At 45.6% G+C, this 17,325-nt stretch overlaps 1 protein-coding gene across 3 annotated transcripts in view; it reads right to left on the minus strand.

The window, feature by feature from the left end:
- Positions 1-17,325, minus strand: part of SKAP1 (src kinase associated phosphoprotein 1) — a 150,869-nt gene that overhangs the window by 117,228 nt on the left and 16,316 nt on the right. For 2 of the 3 annotated variants that reach the window (XM_069786505.1, XM_069786506.1), the window contains exon 3: positions 8,580-8,696. In XM_069786505.1, the coding sequence (XP_069642606.1) occupies positions 8,580-8,622 (43 nt within the window). In that variant the 5' untranslated portion in view covers positions 8,623-8,696. Of the gene's footprint in view, positions 1-8,579; positions 8,841-17,325 lie in introns of those variants that run through there. The other variant, XM_069786504.1, reaches the window with a different exon arrangement.

The following is a 17,325-nucleotide window of genomic DNA, read 5'->3' on the forward strand; positions in this document are numbered from 1 at the left end:
ATAGTGATTTTCAGCACTACATAACCCGAGTAACAATTTAAGGTATTCCCTGTGGCTCACATTGAACCACACATTTAAACACATGCTTAAGTCAGAACAAAGTCTGTAGTAGTTTAGCGTGTGTTAATGTATATATAGCAGGGGCTTTTATTGCTGTCCAGACCATTTTTCTCAGCTGGGAATTTTGTATTTCAGGACTTGTTAGTGTTTCAAGATTGATCCTGCAAGATACAGGTACCATCATCATTATTCCCACGAGCAGTTCCACCCAGGTGAGCAGACAATACTCCGAAGAGGTTTGTGGGATGAGGCCATCTTTACTCCGAACATACCTCGCTTTGCCCACCAAGGGAGAAGGGCCCCAAGGCTCTGTGTGCACATGTGCCAGGAACGTGGAGAAAGCACATGTTTGTTTGCCTTTTTGTCCTCGAATTGTCATGCAAACATGTCCCACAGATGAATGAAGATAAGTTTACCCTGGTTTCAGACAAGTCATCTTGTTATTCGAGCAGAGGAAGAGCCGCCTTCACTTCCCCTGCTAACAACCTTGTTACGCTCAAAATTCTAATAAAAAAGAAAAAGAAACCCAAATCTTTGCTATAACCTCAATACATTTCAAGTGCACGATCTAGAGCATCTCTTACCCTTGTTCCTGTTGAAGCACGCATGCAGAACCCACCAAATATTTCATCTCACTATTCATATATTTGGTGAAAGAATGTCAATTCTAGATTTGCTGTAACCCCATCACTACAGGTGCCAATCCCGCTCAACCCCTGGCACTTTGACAAGGGCGAACGCCAATTTCCCAAGTCCAAGAGAGGTCCTTGGTGCCAGCCGGGGGCTCTGGGCATCCCAAGGCTGTTTCTGCATGGCCACAGGGCACCGACCAGCAGACCCAAAACTGGTACCTCCTCTTCCATCTTGCCCTCTGAGCATCCTTCCTACAGAGGAAACCCCACGCAGGTCAGTAATGAGATATCGCATCGCCTGTTAATTTAGGAAACTAGAATCACTCTCTTTCAAAAAAGGGCAGAAGAGACCCTGTAATGAAGTTCCACCCCGACACTTTGTTAACTTCCATTTCCTGCATATTGATCCCTCTGCTGGGGAGAATATAGAGACACAAAGCGTTTATGCCTTGGATTTACATACTCATGAATAAAAAGGCCTTTAGGAGGCGGGTGCGTAAGTTATCCCAGCCCCCAACACAACAGTAACTTGCGCATTGATAATTCACATGTGTTTGACATGAGGAACATGCAATTCGCCACAAGAGGAAGCTCCATCCCGGCTCCTGACAGCTGCCACGCCACCCGGGACCACGCACCCGACAGCATCGGCTCAAAGGCGCCCGTGCTCCGAGCCCCCCGTTCCCGCTGAAATAATCTACGGGCTGAGGGCATCCTCCGCTGCAATTAATTTTAAGCTGCGATCATAAGCTAACGCTCCTTGTTTTCATGCAAGCTCACTGTTGTTAAGCTGCTTGCTAAAAAAATTCAAATAACACCTTGTCGTTAAAGACTGTCCTCTAGGTACGGAAAATAAATCTATTCATCTGATCCTGCACTTATAAAGCAATATAAAGAAACTTTAATTATGCTTTTTCCCTGTCAGCAAACAGCGAAGAAGGCAGGATTTTTGCTTTAGAAAAGCCACATTAATAAGTTATCGGCATTTCACTGACTTCTAAGCAATTTCAATTATAACTCCTGTCTGGGGCCCCACAGACCCACCAAACTGCTGAGATTTTACACCACATCTTTCATAACATTTTTGTTTTTCTTAAGGGCTCTTGCAATCAAGGAATTACTTGAGAATCTCAGCTTAAAGAACAAACAAACATCCCAGCGGTTGAGCAGAAACCCGCTTCCAAACCACAAACCGAGGCATGCAACACCCAAAGACCAAATCACAAACACATTATTTTGTGTGAAAGCAACTCTTGCTTTTAAAGCCAGCACTTGAATCCTGAGGTTGACAGTCCTCAATTGCAAATAACCACCATGAAATTGCATCCCATTTAGATGTGGGAGCTTAAGGGATAGGCTGGACCAAAACATTTTGGGGCCTGATCTGGTTTGTGGCAGGATTACATCCAAAAAAAAGCTCTAAGGAACCCCCAGACAGGAGACTCCTAAGAGATCTGGGCTGCCGACACCACGCAGGGCTGAGCATCGGCAGGGACTCGCCCTCTGGTCCTCCCATCAGTCAGCGCCAGCGTGTTATGTTTCAACACTTTATAAAGAAGAACTGTTTTTACGGGGTGCAGGGGAAGATAAGGGGGAGATGAGACAAGGCAGAAGGCACTTGCAATCACCCGCTCTTCCGCAGACACCCTTAGCACAAGAACAGCCTCTCAGACCAACTTCCAAATATCTTCAGCTTGAGGAAAAAGGACTCTGAGCTCAAAACGGGCACCCACAAAACTGCAGGCTCAGTCAGTTGCCCTCAGGACCAGCATCTACAGCTCGACGTGCCTGGCTGATGGAAGCTGCAGCCACAAGTCAGATAGGATTTCTGCAGCAATTACTTGCACCGCAATTTCCTGCAGCTGTAAAATCCCAAACAAGAACATGAAGCCACTTTGGGTTGGGGTTTTTTGTTTGTTTTAAATGAAAGCTGAAAATCTTGGTAGCATCACTCTCACTGCTGCTTGTTCTCTACAAAGGTCTGAGCTCCCCTTAAAATTTATGCATCTATTTCTGGCAGGCTGCAAGCAACCCACCCTCCTCCTCTCCACCCCGAACATATAAACCTTAATACAGAGGTGAACCAAGTTGCTCTGTATAAAATATAGCCAAACCTTTTGACCAGCCAGAGTACCGTTCCAGGAACTTATTTGCACAATGCCAGAGACATTATCACACTGGGCTTGAAAGCCCTAATGTTATGGTGCATTTCCATTCAGAAAATGATAAATCAAAGAACATGAGCTCAGTCGCTTTAAGGGAGTCTGATTTCTTTACAAAATGTCACACAGTGTAAGTAGGTAGTTTTTAGAAAACATGTTGTTTTCTTATACGTGGATTCGTGCCTGTTCTCCTCCCCTTGGCAAAACTGACATTGAACTGGTCAAACCTGCTCGAAGCCGTGGTAAGGAATCAGGAGAAATAACTGATCCGTGTCTTAACCTCTCACTCCCTGGGCTCGTTTGGACGATGCCCAAGATCAGAAAGGAAACAAGGCAGGAGAAACCTTCAACGGCAATCGCACTTGTCACAAACCTGTTCCCCAAATGTTTCCCACGCTGTTTCATAAGGCTTAAAAGTACATCAACAGCAAGTTTATAATAACCCGGTCAAAAGCAACAAAAGACATCTCTGGACTTCAGGGAGGCAGAGATAATTGCTTCTAATGGTATTTGAAGAGAAAAAATGTAAAGCTTTCAACTCCAGCATAAGAGGCATTTCCACTCATCTGTGGGCATTCAGGATTTGATCTATACAGACTATCGAACTTGCAGATACTCAGCATTGCTGAAACAGTTCTTAGTCTGCATTTTATTTCACGCACTTTATTATTGCACCTGAAATTCAGCAGCATTTGGGCAAGCGGCTCCTTTGGGCCACAGCGCAGGCTGAGAGCCCCAGGCCACGCTACCCTCCCCTCCATCACGTTTATCCCAGCACAGCAGACATCAGGCTGCAGCTGGGGAAGAAAACCACAATTCCCACTTTTGGTTTGGAAAAAGCAGAGATCCGCTGTCACTCCATCGACACAAGGGCTTCGTCGGAGCTCCGGCGGTGGGGAGAAGGCATTTGCAGAACCCCCTATTTTGGAGATTGGGGGGGCTGGGGTGGGTTTGTTTCGTTCGTCGGGCGTGTTTTTAACACACACAAAAAAAATATAACGACGAGAGCAAAAGGCGCCCACGCGCGGTTTGCCGGCCCCGCGGGAGCGGCGCCGCTTTGCGCCACAAGGGGGCGCTGCAGAACTCTGCTGCCGCCGCCGCGCCGGCCCCGCCCCCTGCCCCGCCCACCCACTCCACCCACCCACCCCACCCACCGAGACTCTCCCCCCCTAACACCCACCCACACGCTCCCTGCACAACGCTGGCACCTCTGAGGTGCACCCAGCCTGTGTCTCATACACCCCCACACACACGCCCCCGGCCACCCACCCCACGCACCCACCCACCCACCCCACGCACACATCCACCCCCCCACGCCCGACGCGCACGCCGCAACGATGCACCCCGCGCACCCACCCGCTTATCCAGCTCCTCAAGGTGCTGCTGAAAACATTCCTGCAGGCTGGATTTTTAAAGCAATTCATTCCATAATTTAGGAAGCGGTTCATTAGAGTTTAGAAGCATGTGAGAGGTGCAGGGGAAATAAACGCAGGGGAAATAAAAGCAGAAGCTGTAGTTCTGGATGCAAGGACTCCCTAAAAGCAGGGAAACGCGTGTGGTTCAGAACACTCCACACCTCAAGGAGAAAGGATTCGGTTCTCCAAAACACCAGGAGAGAAAACAGCACACCTTGAAAGAGGAGCCCATTCAGAGGCTGGCTGGAAGCTGCCATGGACCAGGCAAGAAACTTCTAGAAGAAGTTTACAGACTTCTCCCCTGGATTTGCATGCTGGCTCGCCAGCATCTTGTTTCTGAGGAATTACGTACAAAACTCACTTTGGTATTTTATTGCTTCCCTACCCATTTCCATATACTAGAAGGCCAAACATGAGCAAAGAGGGCCTTCTCCAGGATGCAAATGAGTTCAAGAAGTACCTGGAGGTGGATCAAAGGTGTGCTACCTCTTTACAGTTTCTAACCCCCTCAAAACCTTTAGTATCACATTGCATTTGTACCCGTGTCCCCCCTTCGCCCCAAGCCATAGTGAAGTACCATCTCCTCTACCACCCTCCACACCTTTTAAGATAAAAGCCATTTTTATAAATCAATTTTATAAATCAAAGGATTTGATTTTAAGACACTCAGAACTTACATATTTAAAAAAAAACACACCACACACAACTGAATGAGATGTAAGTATGTTTGGCCAAAGTTCTCTGCTGACATGATGGAAAAAATCTTGGAAGTCAGAGGCAAGATTTCTTACCCCAGAGACCATGCCTAACAGAACCCATAAAGTACATTCCTATCACTGTGATTTATGCTCCCTTCCACGTGCTAACGGATACCTGTGTAATATAAAAGAAAATATATTGTCGCTTATGTTGTTGTGACGCAGCAGTACAGCCGATAGCCAGGCACGGGGACAGAAGCCGCAGTGGCCCTCACCCACTCAGCTCCGTGTGATCTCGCCGTGACGCCGAGTGAATCATTTGGATCCTGGCTCAGCATCCCTCCAGCAAGAGATCAGACACTTCACAATTATGGCAGAAGCGCCGCTACGGAGCCACGGGGAAACCCCAACTGATAAAGCAATATCTAGAAGCACGAGGTATTAAAGATACACAGCTCCTACCCCTCAGGATGCTGTGGTATCTACCTTCGATAAAACCAAGTGAACAAACACTGGCAAATTAAGTGATCTACCAGTTTAAAAGACAAAACATTTTTGAAAAGTCTTCAAGAGGTCTGAGCAGAGTACATTACATGGGAAGTGTCTCCTAAGAAATACTTATCATTATAACAGTACTTAGCACTTCCACAGTGCTTCCCAGCCTCCCAGCACTGTACAAACATTAGCTTCTTAATCACTCATTAGGGACGATCCTATAGAGCTGGGCCATGCCTCATTGAGTAAAGTCATCCCCAACTCGCTCAGTCCCTCTTGCTCCCTCCAGAGACAACTTTGAAGGTTCTCTCCGATTCCCACAAGAAGTTCAGAGCAAGCGAGGAAAAGTCTGTTCAAAAGGAACAGTGGTGGCATTCCCCTGCCTCCAAACCACCCCATTTTTCATAGCAAAGAGAGGCAGAAGCGAGCATCATCCCAGTCAGAGCCCTGCTTCCATTAAAACCTTGAATTAATAAAATTGGGAAATTCAGGAAGGCAGGAGACAGCAGCCTTTAACAGTGCTGTGGGCTCGCACCTAAGGACATAACCTCTTGTTGTTGCAAAACAGGGCTAAGAAGGGATGGAAAAAAGCCACAGGAATGATAAGTATGCTCCTACAACCGGCCAATTTATTCTTCTGGCCATAACTAGATGGATTACCTCCATGCGTCAGCCACCTGTGCTGCCCGAAAGGAGCAGCTCTCGGTCACTCGTCTGTGTGACAGCAGCACCCCGAGGGTCCGCGGTGACCCAGGCTCTGTACTAACTCACCAGAGCAGGGTGCCTGCTCCAGGGACCTTGCTGGCTAAATGGGCAAGAAAGTGTGGAAGCAAAAAGGGGCACAGTAAGAGTGAAGTGTGCTCACTCGGAGAAGCCAAGGCAAACGGCAAAGATGAAAATCAGTTCGTGCAATCTTAAAACTTTCTACTTTTCCCACAGGATGTTCTAATTCAGAAACCAGGGCTGTTTGACACACCCTTTAGCTTAATCCGTTTCTCAGAAGTAGCAGCTTAAACTCTTAGGTGACTGACTTCATATTCCTTAAAAAAAAAAAAAAAATCATTGTGCCTTCTATAAAAAAAAAAATCATTGTGCCTTCACTTTCTATGGTGAAAAAAGTAAGCAAAGAAAACAAGCAAGCAAGCAAGCAAAAAAAAAACCAATCCCCCAAGTACACGAAAAAAATTTGATAGTAAGTCATCACAAATTCAAAAACCCAGAGGAAATCACAATCCTGATGCATATCCATCATACTGGCAGATATCTAGAAAAATTCATTCTGATGATGCCCCTACAAACCATGGCAGGGCAAAGAGAAGGTTCCAAAATTCAGTCTTTTTTCCCTTTTATATTGCTGTTTCATACTACCAACAGCCTGCATCCAATCAGCTAATATTGCTCAACTTTCATCCAGAACGAACACACACAAAGTCAAGCCCATGATTTGCTGTTATTCAGCGCTCTTACCAGCTTCCAAGAACTAACACCTCATTTTAATGCAACTGCTCTCGATGCCAGCTTTTTCCCCCTCCTTTTTGTAGTATGCAATTTTTCTATGTTATCAATCTCCTCGCCATTCACCTATTTGGGCATCCTTCCATCGAGCCTGGCATTTCATCTGTGTCTGAAAACTTCCAGTGGTGCCAAGTGTTTGCATACCTTGCAAGTGTTATGTCAAACTCTGCCCCTTAAAGCTGCCAAAAACCACCACTCAGAGTTAGCAAAGCAAATACCTCCTTAGACAAGCTTAATAAACACGCCAGGAGAAACCCTAGACTTCATAGAGACGTTGCTCGCCTGACGAGGCCAAGCTTGAGGTCTTCAGCACCCTTTCATGTCCCATTTAGGCCAACATCCATTATCCTTGTCACACGTTCTCCAGCCACGCTCTGCAGAAGTGCATCATATCTGAGCACACAGATTATTTAAAACAACCGATCCCAAACTCCACACCTCTTTTCATGCTGCAATTACTGGTTAACTATCAGACCAACCTTGTCTCTAATCAGTCTAAACAAAGCCATTTATTTTACAGCACAAATCAACACATAACAGCAGATATGCCTGGAGTTTTGCACTGCGCAAAGAAGCTAACTTTGTTGCCCATCGGCTCTAATGGCCTCAACCCAAATAAATCCTCATTTCTTTGTATTCTTCACTGATGACTGCTGATTCACTAACGAGAGTGGGAGTAGACATGAAAGAGTACATTGAACAGAGAGAGATGGGGAAGAGGAGGGACTGATGCAGAGAAAATGAAAGAGGAAGGACAAGGCAGAGGGGTAAGAAAGCATGGGGGGAAAGTGCAAGGGAAGCGAAAGAGGAGGAGGAAACAAGATCTGTGGGAAGCGGGAGATTGAGAATCTGAGACCAAAGAGCAGTCAAGCCTTCACTAGGGCCCAGAGATAACCCCTGAGAAGATCAGAACAATCTCAGCTCTGTAGACTTCAATTTCAATAGCATAACACAAATCCATCACTCCTAAACCACCGCTCAAAAGTGGACGTGAGCATTGCAGCAACTCTTTGCCCAGAAAACCCCTGTCTGACATTTAATGCTTTGGAAAGTGCCGTTGGCCTTGGATGCCAGCTCCCATCCACCGCTTGGCTGGGAGCGCTTCTACACTCGCGGGAAGGAGGAGCCCCAAATTCCCAAGCACTAGACGGTCCCAAAAAGGTTTTCCAAAGCAAAGCACTTTAAAGATGCCTAGTTTTCAAAGGGTGGCGGGAGACAAGGTTGGAGAAGACACAGCCCCTTCAAAGCGTGAGGCTGAGCACCCAAGAAGAAACGTACCCAAAAGTCGCACGTTAACTTTGGGGAACACTAGCCGCCAGGTCCAGTTCTGCTCTTTTCCGTCACTGTTGTCAATCCAAAATAGAACAACTAACTCCAGTTTGTACCAAGATGATCAATACATTTAACTTCACCAATACTAAATTAAATTCAGGATCACCATAATATTTTATGGTCATTGACAAAACACGTACCAGTCCACAAAAAAAGCAAAAACCACCCCCTGCATTGAGAAGGATGAAAGACAACAAGGAAGTCATGCTAGATTACACTCACCTTTCAATCTTCTTCACTCAATGACTTCAAAAAGCATCAATGACTTACCATCATCCTGGAAGTCTGATGGAAGCGAAGCATCAGATGTCATGGAAGGGGCCAAACTCCAACTCTGATTTTCATCAGAACTGTCCTGTCCAAAGCCAACATCGTGCTGATCGTCCCCTAGAAAGAGAAGGAGAGCCTGATTTTAGTGAAGAGGAGACATTTCTAAACCCAAATCTTATTGCCTACACTGTGAGACGTTTCCTCCTGGTTTACATCTTCCACTGAAGTTCTCTACAAAACCCCAAACCACTTTTGTGGGTTTAAGGCCAGATTCATCATTTAGGGCCAAGGCTGCATATTTCTGCTGCAAGAACACGCCTGCTGGATACGTACAGACTTCACACCTGGAGGGCATACAAGGAGGAGACTGGAAATACCAGTCTTGGGGCCAAACTACCAGAGCTACATCCAATTCCTTGTTCTTGCCCTCAGTACATGACCTCTGCATAAATCATCCACCTGTAAAACGGAGGACTACGCTACCTGCTTCACTAGAATGAACAACTTTCCTATATTGTAGGAAAAAGCTTTGAGATCCTTAATTGAAGAGTGGTAGGGAAAAAAAGATTGACTCCCTATGACAGGCAGTCACATACAAATTAACAAAGCAATGTGTCTGTGTGTAGAGGCAGCAGCTATTACCTCCCCATACTTGATGTTGCACCGAATTTTTCTGTAAGCAGACATTTTGCTAGGGAATTTGCTACTGATATTGGATTTTATGCAGAAGGCACTTAGATGCTACAGTGACAGATGTTAGTATCAAATTTTAATATAAATGGAGTGCAGCTAGCCTACCTATAGAAGAAAATACTAATCAACCCAAACAAAGGAAAAAAGTGGTCTTTCAAGCTTTTGCCTTGCATTTCCTGAATACACACATCCCAGACTGCTGATAACAGAGGTAAAGACAGCTGCTTACTCATTCAACACACAACAAACAGCAAGAAAGGTGAGTTTTCAGCTGATGGTAATTGTGTTCAAACACTATAAACAAGTTTTATCTCAGCAAACAGAGGAACTGTGCCCCACAGTTTAAATCAAGCACTGATGAAAGTGTACCAAGGCCTGGAACAGAGGTTTACAATGCTCTTCCTCCCACCAAGAAACACAGTGGAGATGCCATTAAGTCTCCAGCTGCAGAAAGACGTGACACAATATTTTGGATGTGGTTTATTTTCAGCATCCCAGGTTGCAACCTTCCCTTGCTTGCTCTGAGCATGAAGCTCTCAGAGACGCCAGGCTTCTGCATTCAAGGGCACATTTTCAAGAAAACTTCAGTTCTTCACCAAAAGGAACAGTCTGGCTGTGGAGAACGTAACACGCACAAGATTGTCCTCCCACAGATCAGTTCCTTAAAAAACAAATCACACTGGGTGCCAGACACGATGATAGTCTTGCTGATATTATAAGCTCAAAGGTCTTGAAAAACTGATTGAAGATTTGACTTTGAGATTTACCAAAGACCTACGGGGGTCAATGACAGAACCGAGGGATCCCTGGCAGTTCACCCTTTAAGCCATTACAACTTTCCTAACAGGGGAAGAGCCCAAGAAACAATCAAATCTTTTCCCAGCTCTATGCTCACTTGGTTCCAACAGTCATCCCAGCACGCAGCGCGGAACATCAGATTCCGGAGAAAAAGGAAATTCAGAAAATAACTTGTCTCCTTTTGGGGAGGTGCATAACTTAACACCTGCGTCGCTAATCTCTCATGCCAAGAAGCAAGCTGCAGGTCCCTGGCCCAAAAGGGCAGGCTCGGATCCCTCCTGCAGGATCAGACATCAGCAGCGGTGGTACTGCAGTAGTCTTCCATCCACCGACCGCTTCTCGGTCACGAAGAGTGAGCAAAGCACGTTCCTCTATGCTACAACAAACTGAAATTCATGCATGCACCTCCATGAGGAAAAAAAAAAAACAAACAACAACAATGAGGGGTTAAAAAGCAAAGACTGAAATCCCCCGCTCCGCTGGCCGGACTCTGGGAAGCGGAGCGCATCCATGAGCACACCACTGACCGCCTGACCTTGGAGAAGTCATTTCAGTGCTTTGCTCAGTTGTGTGTGACAAGGGGATGTTTCTTCCCCGTTTTACTGTAGCACTTTGAGATCCTCAAATAAAAAGGCTCTAAAAAGCCTATATAAAAAAGCTGCTACCAAACAGCAACTCGGTGTCGTAGGAAAACACAGCGTTCATTCTAATGAGGATCCTTCCTCCGTGCCGTGCTGCAGCGTTGCGGGCTCGACTATCTGCAGTGATGCGAAGATGCCAGCATTATAAGACAGTTTCCGTAAGCCCGTTCAGCCCCTTAAAAAAAGAACATTTTCTTTCAACCAAACTGCACCATATTAAACCCAGCTTTTCAAAGACGCACCAAGGTAACAGGTGGTCCCCTATAACGAGATACAGGTGCAGGATTACGGCGATAACGAGCAAACTGTTTCTGGTTTCTGACTAGCAGGAGGCAGCGTGGCACAGTGCAGCCGCCGCGCCGGGGAGGCACGGCTCACGCATCGGTGCATGGCTGCAGTAAACCATTTGGAACAAGAACAAGGGCCCAATCAGGAAAGTTACTTGCAAGAATAAGTCACTGGCTTTAACAGCAGGAGAAGCTGTTACACACATCAACCGTGGGGAAGAATCAAGCCACAGGTTTCTTTTTCGGCAGAATAATTCCCAGGCATGAAATATCATACGGGGGGTTGTCACCACAAATGTGCTCTTTCTTGCTGTCCCCACACAGGAATGGAAACTGGGGTTTCACGTGTTCATGCAAGCTCCCAATAACCCACTCAAATATACCCAGGCTGCAGTATGTACATACATGTAGCATGCCAAGCACAGTCGGACTCCAAATTATGCGAGCTGCTGCAACACAAATCAATACAAACAAAGGCATTTTGTTTGGTTTAGTATTAGGAATATTTTCAAACACCACCTATAGTTTCTGTAATAAAAACAAGATCAACAAAAACTCTGCAGACGTAACTACTTAAAACAAATCCTATTGCCTTTCCATTTGGATTTGCATTATGAGAACTTCTTGTGCTCTAATCCACTTCTCCATAAAGTTTATGGAGCAGCAACAGCTAGTTGAGTCCAAGCAGAAAAAATAACCAACAACTTGTCAGGGGCCAAGCTATTGTTCTGAATGAAGAAAAAACTCATTAGCTTTTAATGAAAACACAGGGAATAAAAACCAAATAGCACAGAACCCCAGCAAATAATTACTCTGCACCTGACGCAAAGCTGCTCTATCTTCCTACTCAAACCCTCAGCAAAATTCCCCAACTTATCGCTCTTTGGAGCATGAACAACAGCAAGATTGACTCTAAGGGAAAGAGCAAGAGGTTTCTTGGGCTTACACCTCATCCACAGGCTCCCCTGGCACTGTTTGGCTACCCCCAAGTGTGCTAAATACCCGGCTTTCTTGCCTCATGATAGTTGTGGCACAGGAAAAAAAAAAAAAAAAGAAATTATGCCATCTTTTAGCCATCTGACATTTTCTGCGGAAACAGTTTCTCACGCAGCAGCAGAAAGAGGGGCTTGAAGGCATTCTTTGTAATTAACACAGATATCATGCTTTATATGTATCGCCTTTGAGTAAATTGCAGAAGGGACAGATTGTGTCTCTGGTGACGGGGGTGTCCCCAGCAGCAGAGGGGGTGCCAATTCAGAGCGCAGTGACTTTGGGCAGCAGCGTCAGGCAGGTCGCATCAGTCACACCAGGTCCCTGCAGGACCCACGGACATCACGCAGACCTGGCATCAGGCAGAGACGCAGCCTCGGGCAGACCCCCTGCATTGGAGGAGAAAAAAAAAAAAATATTACTATGAGGGGAATTAAAAGAACCTAATTAAGCATAACAGGGCTCCGAGCAAGCAGCGCAAGCAGGACCTACAGGAGAAAGAGTCACCATGATCAGGGGAACACACTGTTGCTTCGTTCTCCACAACCTCAAGAACGCAAACGCTGCTCTCGGCAAGGAAGGGAATAATCTGAACCTACCCGTCCTATTTGCTTTGGGGCTTGCAATCCTGGAGGGTAAAAATAACAGTCCTACCTCTGCTCTGGCATAGTTGCAGGATCTGGCAGATGACAGGTCTTAGGACAAATGCTAGAAAAACCTCAGTTCAGATTCTAATTTTGCTACAATCCTGTTGTGCGGTGTCAGAACGTGCCTCCATGCCCATCTCCCCTTCTGCCGCAGCGGGGGAAGGACAGTTACTTTCTTTTAAGACTAAAACCTCTTACCAAGACCTCAAAAATCAAGTTCCCCAAGACTGAAATTTTTTCTGCATGTGAACAGGCAAAGAAGTTTTCCTTTCTTTAAGCTGCAGTTTGCCTCTCATGGGGGTGGGGGGGGAAAGCTGAATTAATGCATCCTGGCACACACAGGAAGAGAAACAATTTAAATAGGTGAAAGGCCTTTGTAGCAGAAAAAAAAAAATCATCTCCAGTAGCTTGTTAAGAGAACTGCAATTAAGCTTACTTTGCATTCAGTGAAGGTCTTTATCTAGGTACCTAGAGTTTCATTAAGCATCTTTTTAGAGCATAAGAAAAATCAATACCAAGCGAGTTCCATTTACGCTTTTATGATAAGCTTGTTCATGCCAAAGCGGAAGTAAAATCCCCAACTTGAGTTAATATTCAAGGAAACGAAGTTCCTGCTTTAAAGTAATGACTCCTTAGTATCATACCACAAATAAAGGTCTCTGATCCAAATCCCATCTGCCTTCATGCTCGACAGTGTTAATATCTCTAGATTTTCAGGGACTAATTTAGCAGTAATGCATTTCCCTAAGCAGAGCTGTAAAAGTATTATCAATACTATGGTTTAATATCCTTACTACAATCACTTGCTGAAATTATGGAGAATCACATGGAAACACATCAACAGAGATGCACCCACACAGTAAGTACTGCTCACATGTAAATATATTATAGTTTAGCTTTTGTAATGTAGTTAAAGCTCTGTCAACATTGCTATTATAAATTATATACCTTTTTAAACACATTTATGTGCTAGAAAATGTATGGTGTTTCTTTTTTGAATGCCTTAAAGGCTTCATCGGCTCCTAAGCACCCATTTGGATCTGTGTGGTTAGCCCCTGTGATTAATATGCAAATAGCTGAGGTTTTGGTGGATGCAGGTTTTCTGCACCTTCTTCATACAGACTATTGACTTCCTTATAGTGCCAGTGCCCGGGTAACATTATATTTGCCTGAAAATCCCACGTTTTCTATTGCACACCACTGTGATACACATACGCGTCCATCCTCCCCTCCCCAGGCTGTACCAACAACAGTGCTATTGTTAACAAACTCCAAGAGAAATTTCTTTATCAAAGTGTTTATCCCAGTTAATAAATATTTTCTTGGCTGCGGAGATCATGCGCAGAAGGAAAATAAGTTTGTCCCTGGCTCACGAGGCAAACAAGGCCATGGTGAGAACAGGACCCGTCTCTGCTTACGCTGTGTTTTATCAGTGGGACAGGTCTACCTCACTGCAATAGGGTCAAAAGCAAAGCAAGGGACCTCCTCGCACGCAGGAGGAGCCGATTTATCATTGTTTTAGAAATGTCGACCCAAACAGGTCTTGGCTGGCTGACAAGTGAATCCAGTCCAAGCCTAATTTTGTTCACTCAGTACCCGGTTTTTGCTAATTGCGTGTAGTAAAACAAATTAACGGTCCACTAAAAATGCCAGTTATGTTAAAAACCAAGTAGAAAGTGGAAAGCTCTTTTTGCAGAAGGCTCTTTGGCTGCTTGTGGCGGATTTCGGGGCTGCAATGATCCCGTGTGCCCAGCAGGTCGGGCTGCAGCGCGCAGCATCGGCCGGGGGATGCGCGGCCACCTCCACACAGACAGAAATCCTGCTGAGGGGGAGAAAAAGGCAACAACCTGCCTGGGATTCATCAAGTCCATCAGGCAGAAGCCGGGCAATGCCACCCCTAAAGCTTTCTGGGGTGCAAAACCTACTCCTGTTGTCGGGGGGGGGGAGGAAAAAAAAAAAAAAAATCAAAGCCCTACAACAGGCCCAAGTATTTTATCACACCCAAAAGGAACTCAAGTTTTGCAACTCTTGGCTTTGAGCAAATAAACCCAAAGGAGGCTGAGAAGCTCAAAGCAGGCTGGGGTTAAATTATTTTCGCTCCCTGCCACGTAGCAAGGAAACTTCATGATTATACAAAACGATAAATAACCTGGAAGTTATTAATTTGTAGACCCTTAATCTGATATGCAGATATTCAAACCGGTCTTCCCACAACTGATTATGGGTTTATTTCTAAAAAGGAAAAAAGCAAGCAACAGCAATAGAAAACCCAAGTCCCACTCACACACCAAAAAGGCCACCCCGCTAACGACATTCAAGAAGTTTGCAACTTGCAAGCCTTGCCCAAAAGACGACTTTGGCAGGGCTGCTCCGTGAGACAGCAAAGCTCATGCATCCAAAGAGCAGATGAGGTTGGGGGGCCCTAGATATCCCCCCCAAGCCCATGGAGGGGCGGGGGGGAAGACAAGAAGCTGCTGAGCTCACCCTACATCTCTCCCATTACTCTGTATTTTCCAATCCCCTGCCAGCCCCTTGTGTCATTCCCCAGCTGAGCTCTCCTCTCCGGTTTTCTCTCCCTTTTCTCCCTGTGTGTTTGCTCTCTCCCTCCCTCCCCCTCCAGCTTCCTCCCTCCAGCTCCTCTCTCGCAATCCTTGGCACCCTTTCAGGAAAGGCACCGCGTATTCTGCTTCTCAAGTGGGCAGCAGCTACACAGAACAGCTGCCTGACAGGGGAAGCACAGCACAGTTTGGTCTTGCTAGGAACAAGCCTGAAACCCAGTGCAGCAGAAGATTCCCACGGGATGTAAACAAGTAAACAAGATTTATTCTTTCTTTTATGACCCGGTAACACATCAGTGAAATACAAAGCCCGTCCAACGTGAGCAAAACCAGCCTAAAGCTACCAACAGTTTGTATTTCTGTCCACTAATAAATTATTCCTCGTGAGCCTCTTTGAAGAGAGAAGGTCTTCGTTTAAAGGATGGGGATACTGAGGCAGAGGAAGATCACAAATCTGCCCTTTGGTTCGTCTTCTGAGGTACCAGCTTTGCTAGGAACACAGCAAAACAGTGTCTGTGAAGCCAGACTCCACGCTTGTGCAGGGCAACAATTAACGAACAGTTCTGAAAATACAGTCTGGGATCTAAAAAAAGATGTCAACATCATTGGCACCAAAGAGGAGACTACACAGGCCAAATAGTTTTGAGTAACGTCCATTGCTGTGTCAGTAGATTCAGCATATTTTCTTAGCCGAAACCCTTCCAAGTGAACAAGGAATAAACAGAACTAACCCATGAGGGAGCTGGAGTTTAGCGAGCATATTCCAATGACAAGACACAAGGAGGCTGTCTTGCCCGTATCTGCGGCAATTTTCACTGTTAAGAAAAAATAAGTACAGACAGCGAATGCAAGGGCAGGAGCGATAGGCACTCTAGGGACTGGAGGAAATGCCCATTAGACACTTAGGATAACGCAAAGGATGATTTTACAGTCATGTTTCAGGATGGAGTCTGACTAAAGGGCAGAAATACTACTTTGCAGATGATTTGGATGGGGTTACTACTCTGCAAACCAAAGCAACGCAGAAGTCGTTGTGGAGGGGGGGGGAAGAGAGACTCAAAACTCCAGAGTTGAACTGGCTGAAGGCTTGGAAGACCCAGGAGTTAGGATCCAGCGCTGCACTCCCAAACCTGCTCCCACTTAGCGAGGGCTATGAATGCAGAATGCACTGATTTCCCCGCTCCCCAGCAAGGCTCAAAGGTATACAACAGGGCACTCCTTTTCCTAAGGGCTCCAAAATGCCTTAATGGCCAAAAGAGAGAATTCGCATCCTTTCTCCCCACTTTTGTGGAGCAGGAGGGTCTATAACCCACCGTGAGAAAGCTCAGGTGATGGCGTATGTGAACACTCTCATGCTCTGTCCCCAGTGGGGCAATTTCTTGAACGTTCTTCTGTTCTGCATGAGCACAGAGCAATGCCTGGGCTGCGCGTTCATCTAAGCACATTACAATAACCCCGGAGATTTCTTTATAAAAAGAAAGCTGCAGCACATTCCTATTACGCAAACAAGTTCAGAAAACACAGAGGGTTCATTTGAGAAGGCTCTCTATCTCCAAAGCTGCATATCAGGCAATTTAGGCAATCTAATAATTAGAGTATTTTATTAACTGACCAAAGTGAGAGCAATAGAACTTGTTAATATTTAACTTGCTGGGGCTCCCCAAACTGCTGTATATTTAGCATCTTTACTGACATTTTTACACCTTCTTCGTTATGGTGCATTGCTTTATTCTTAAGAGTCTGGTGCGCTCTGAACTTCCCCGAGGAGGGGAGCACAAGACGCTGCTAAATGTGAACAAAGAGGGCAAGCTCTGCCCCAAGGTGTTACAATTCGGATGGGTTTCAAAGGACTATGGGCGACTCAGTAACTTGAACACTTTGATTAATGAGGTAGAGATCTCCAAGAAGCACCTAGTAATCCAAACCAGGAAACTTTCCTCAAGTTTGTAAGAAGTTTTAAATCAATGGGCTGGTTTAAAAGGAGTTCAAAAAGCCCTCCTCATTAACCTAATTCTCCTCAATAAAGGTCATGAAAGTTTTGGCATTAACCGCAGAATAACCCAGCCAAACTGCTAGCTGCTGTTACCTGGTCTTTCAATCCTATTACAAATTCTGCAAGTTCTCCATTTGCT

This window comes from Haliaeetus albicilla, chromosome 7 (assembly GCF_947461875.1).
Source record: "Haliaeetus albicilla chromosome 7, bHalAlb1.1, whole genome shotgun sequence".
Lineage (NCBI taxonomy): Eukaryota > Metazoa > Chordata > Aves > Accipitriformes > Accipitridae > Haliaeetus > Haliaeetus albicilla.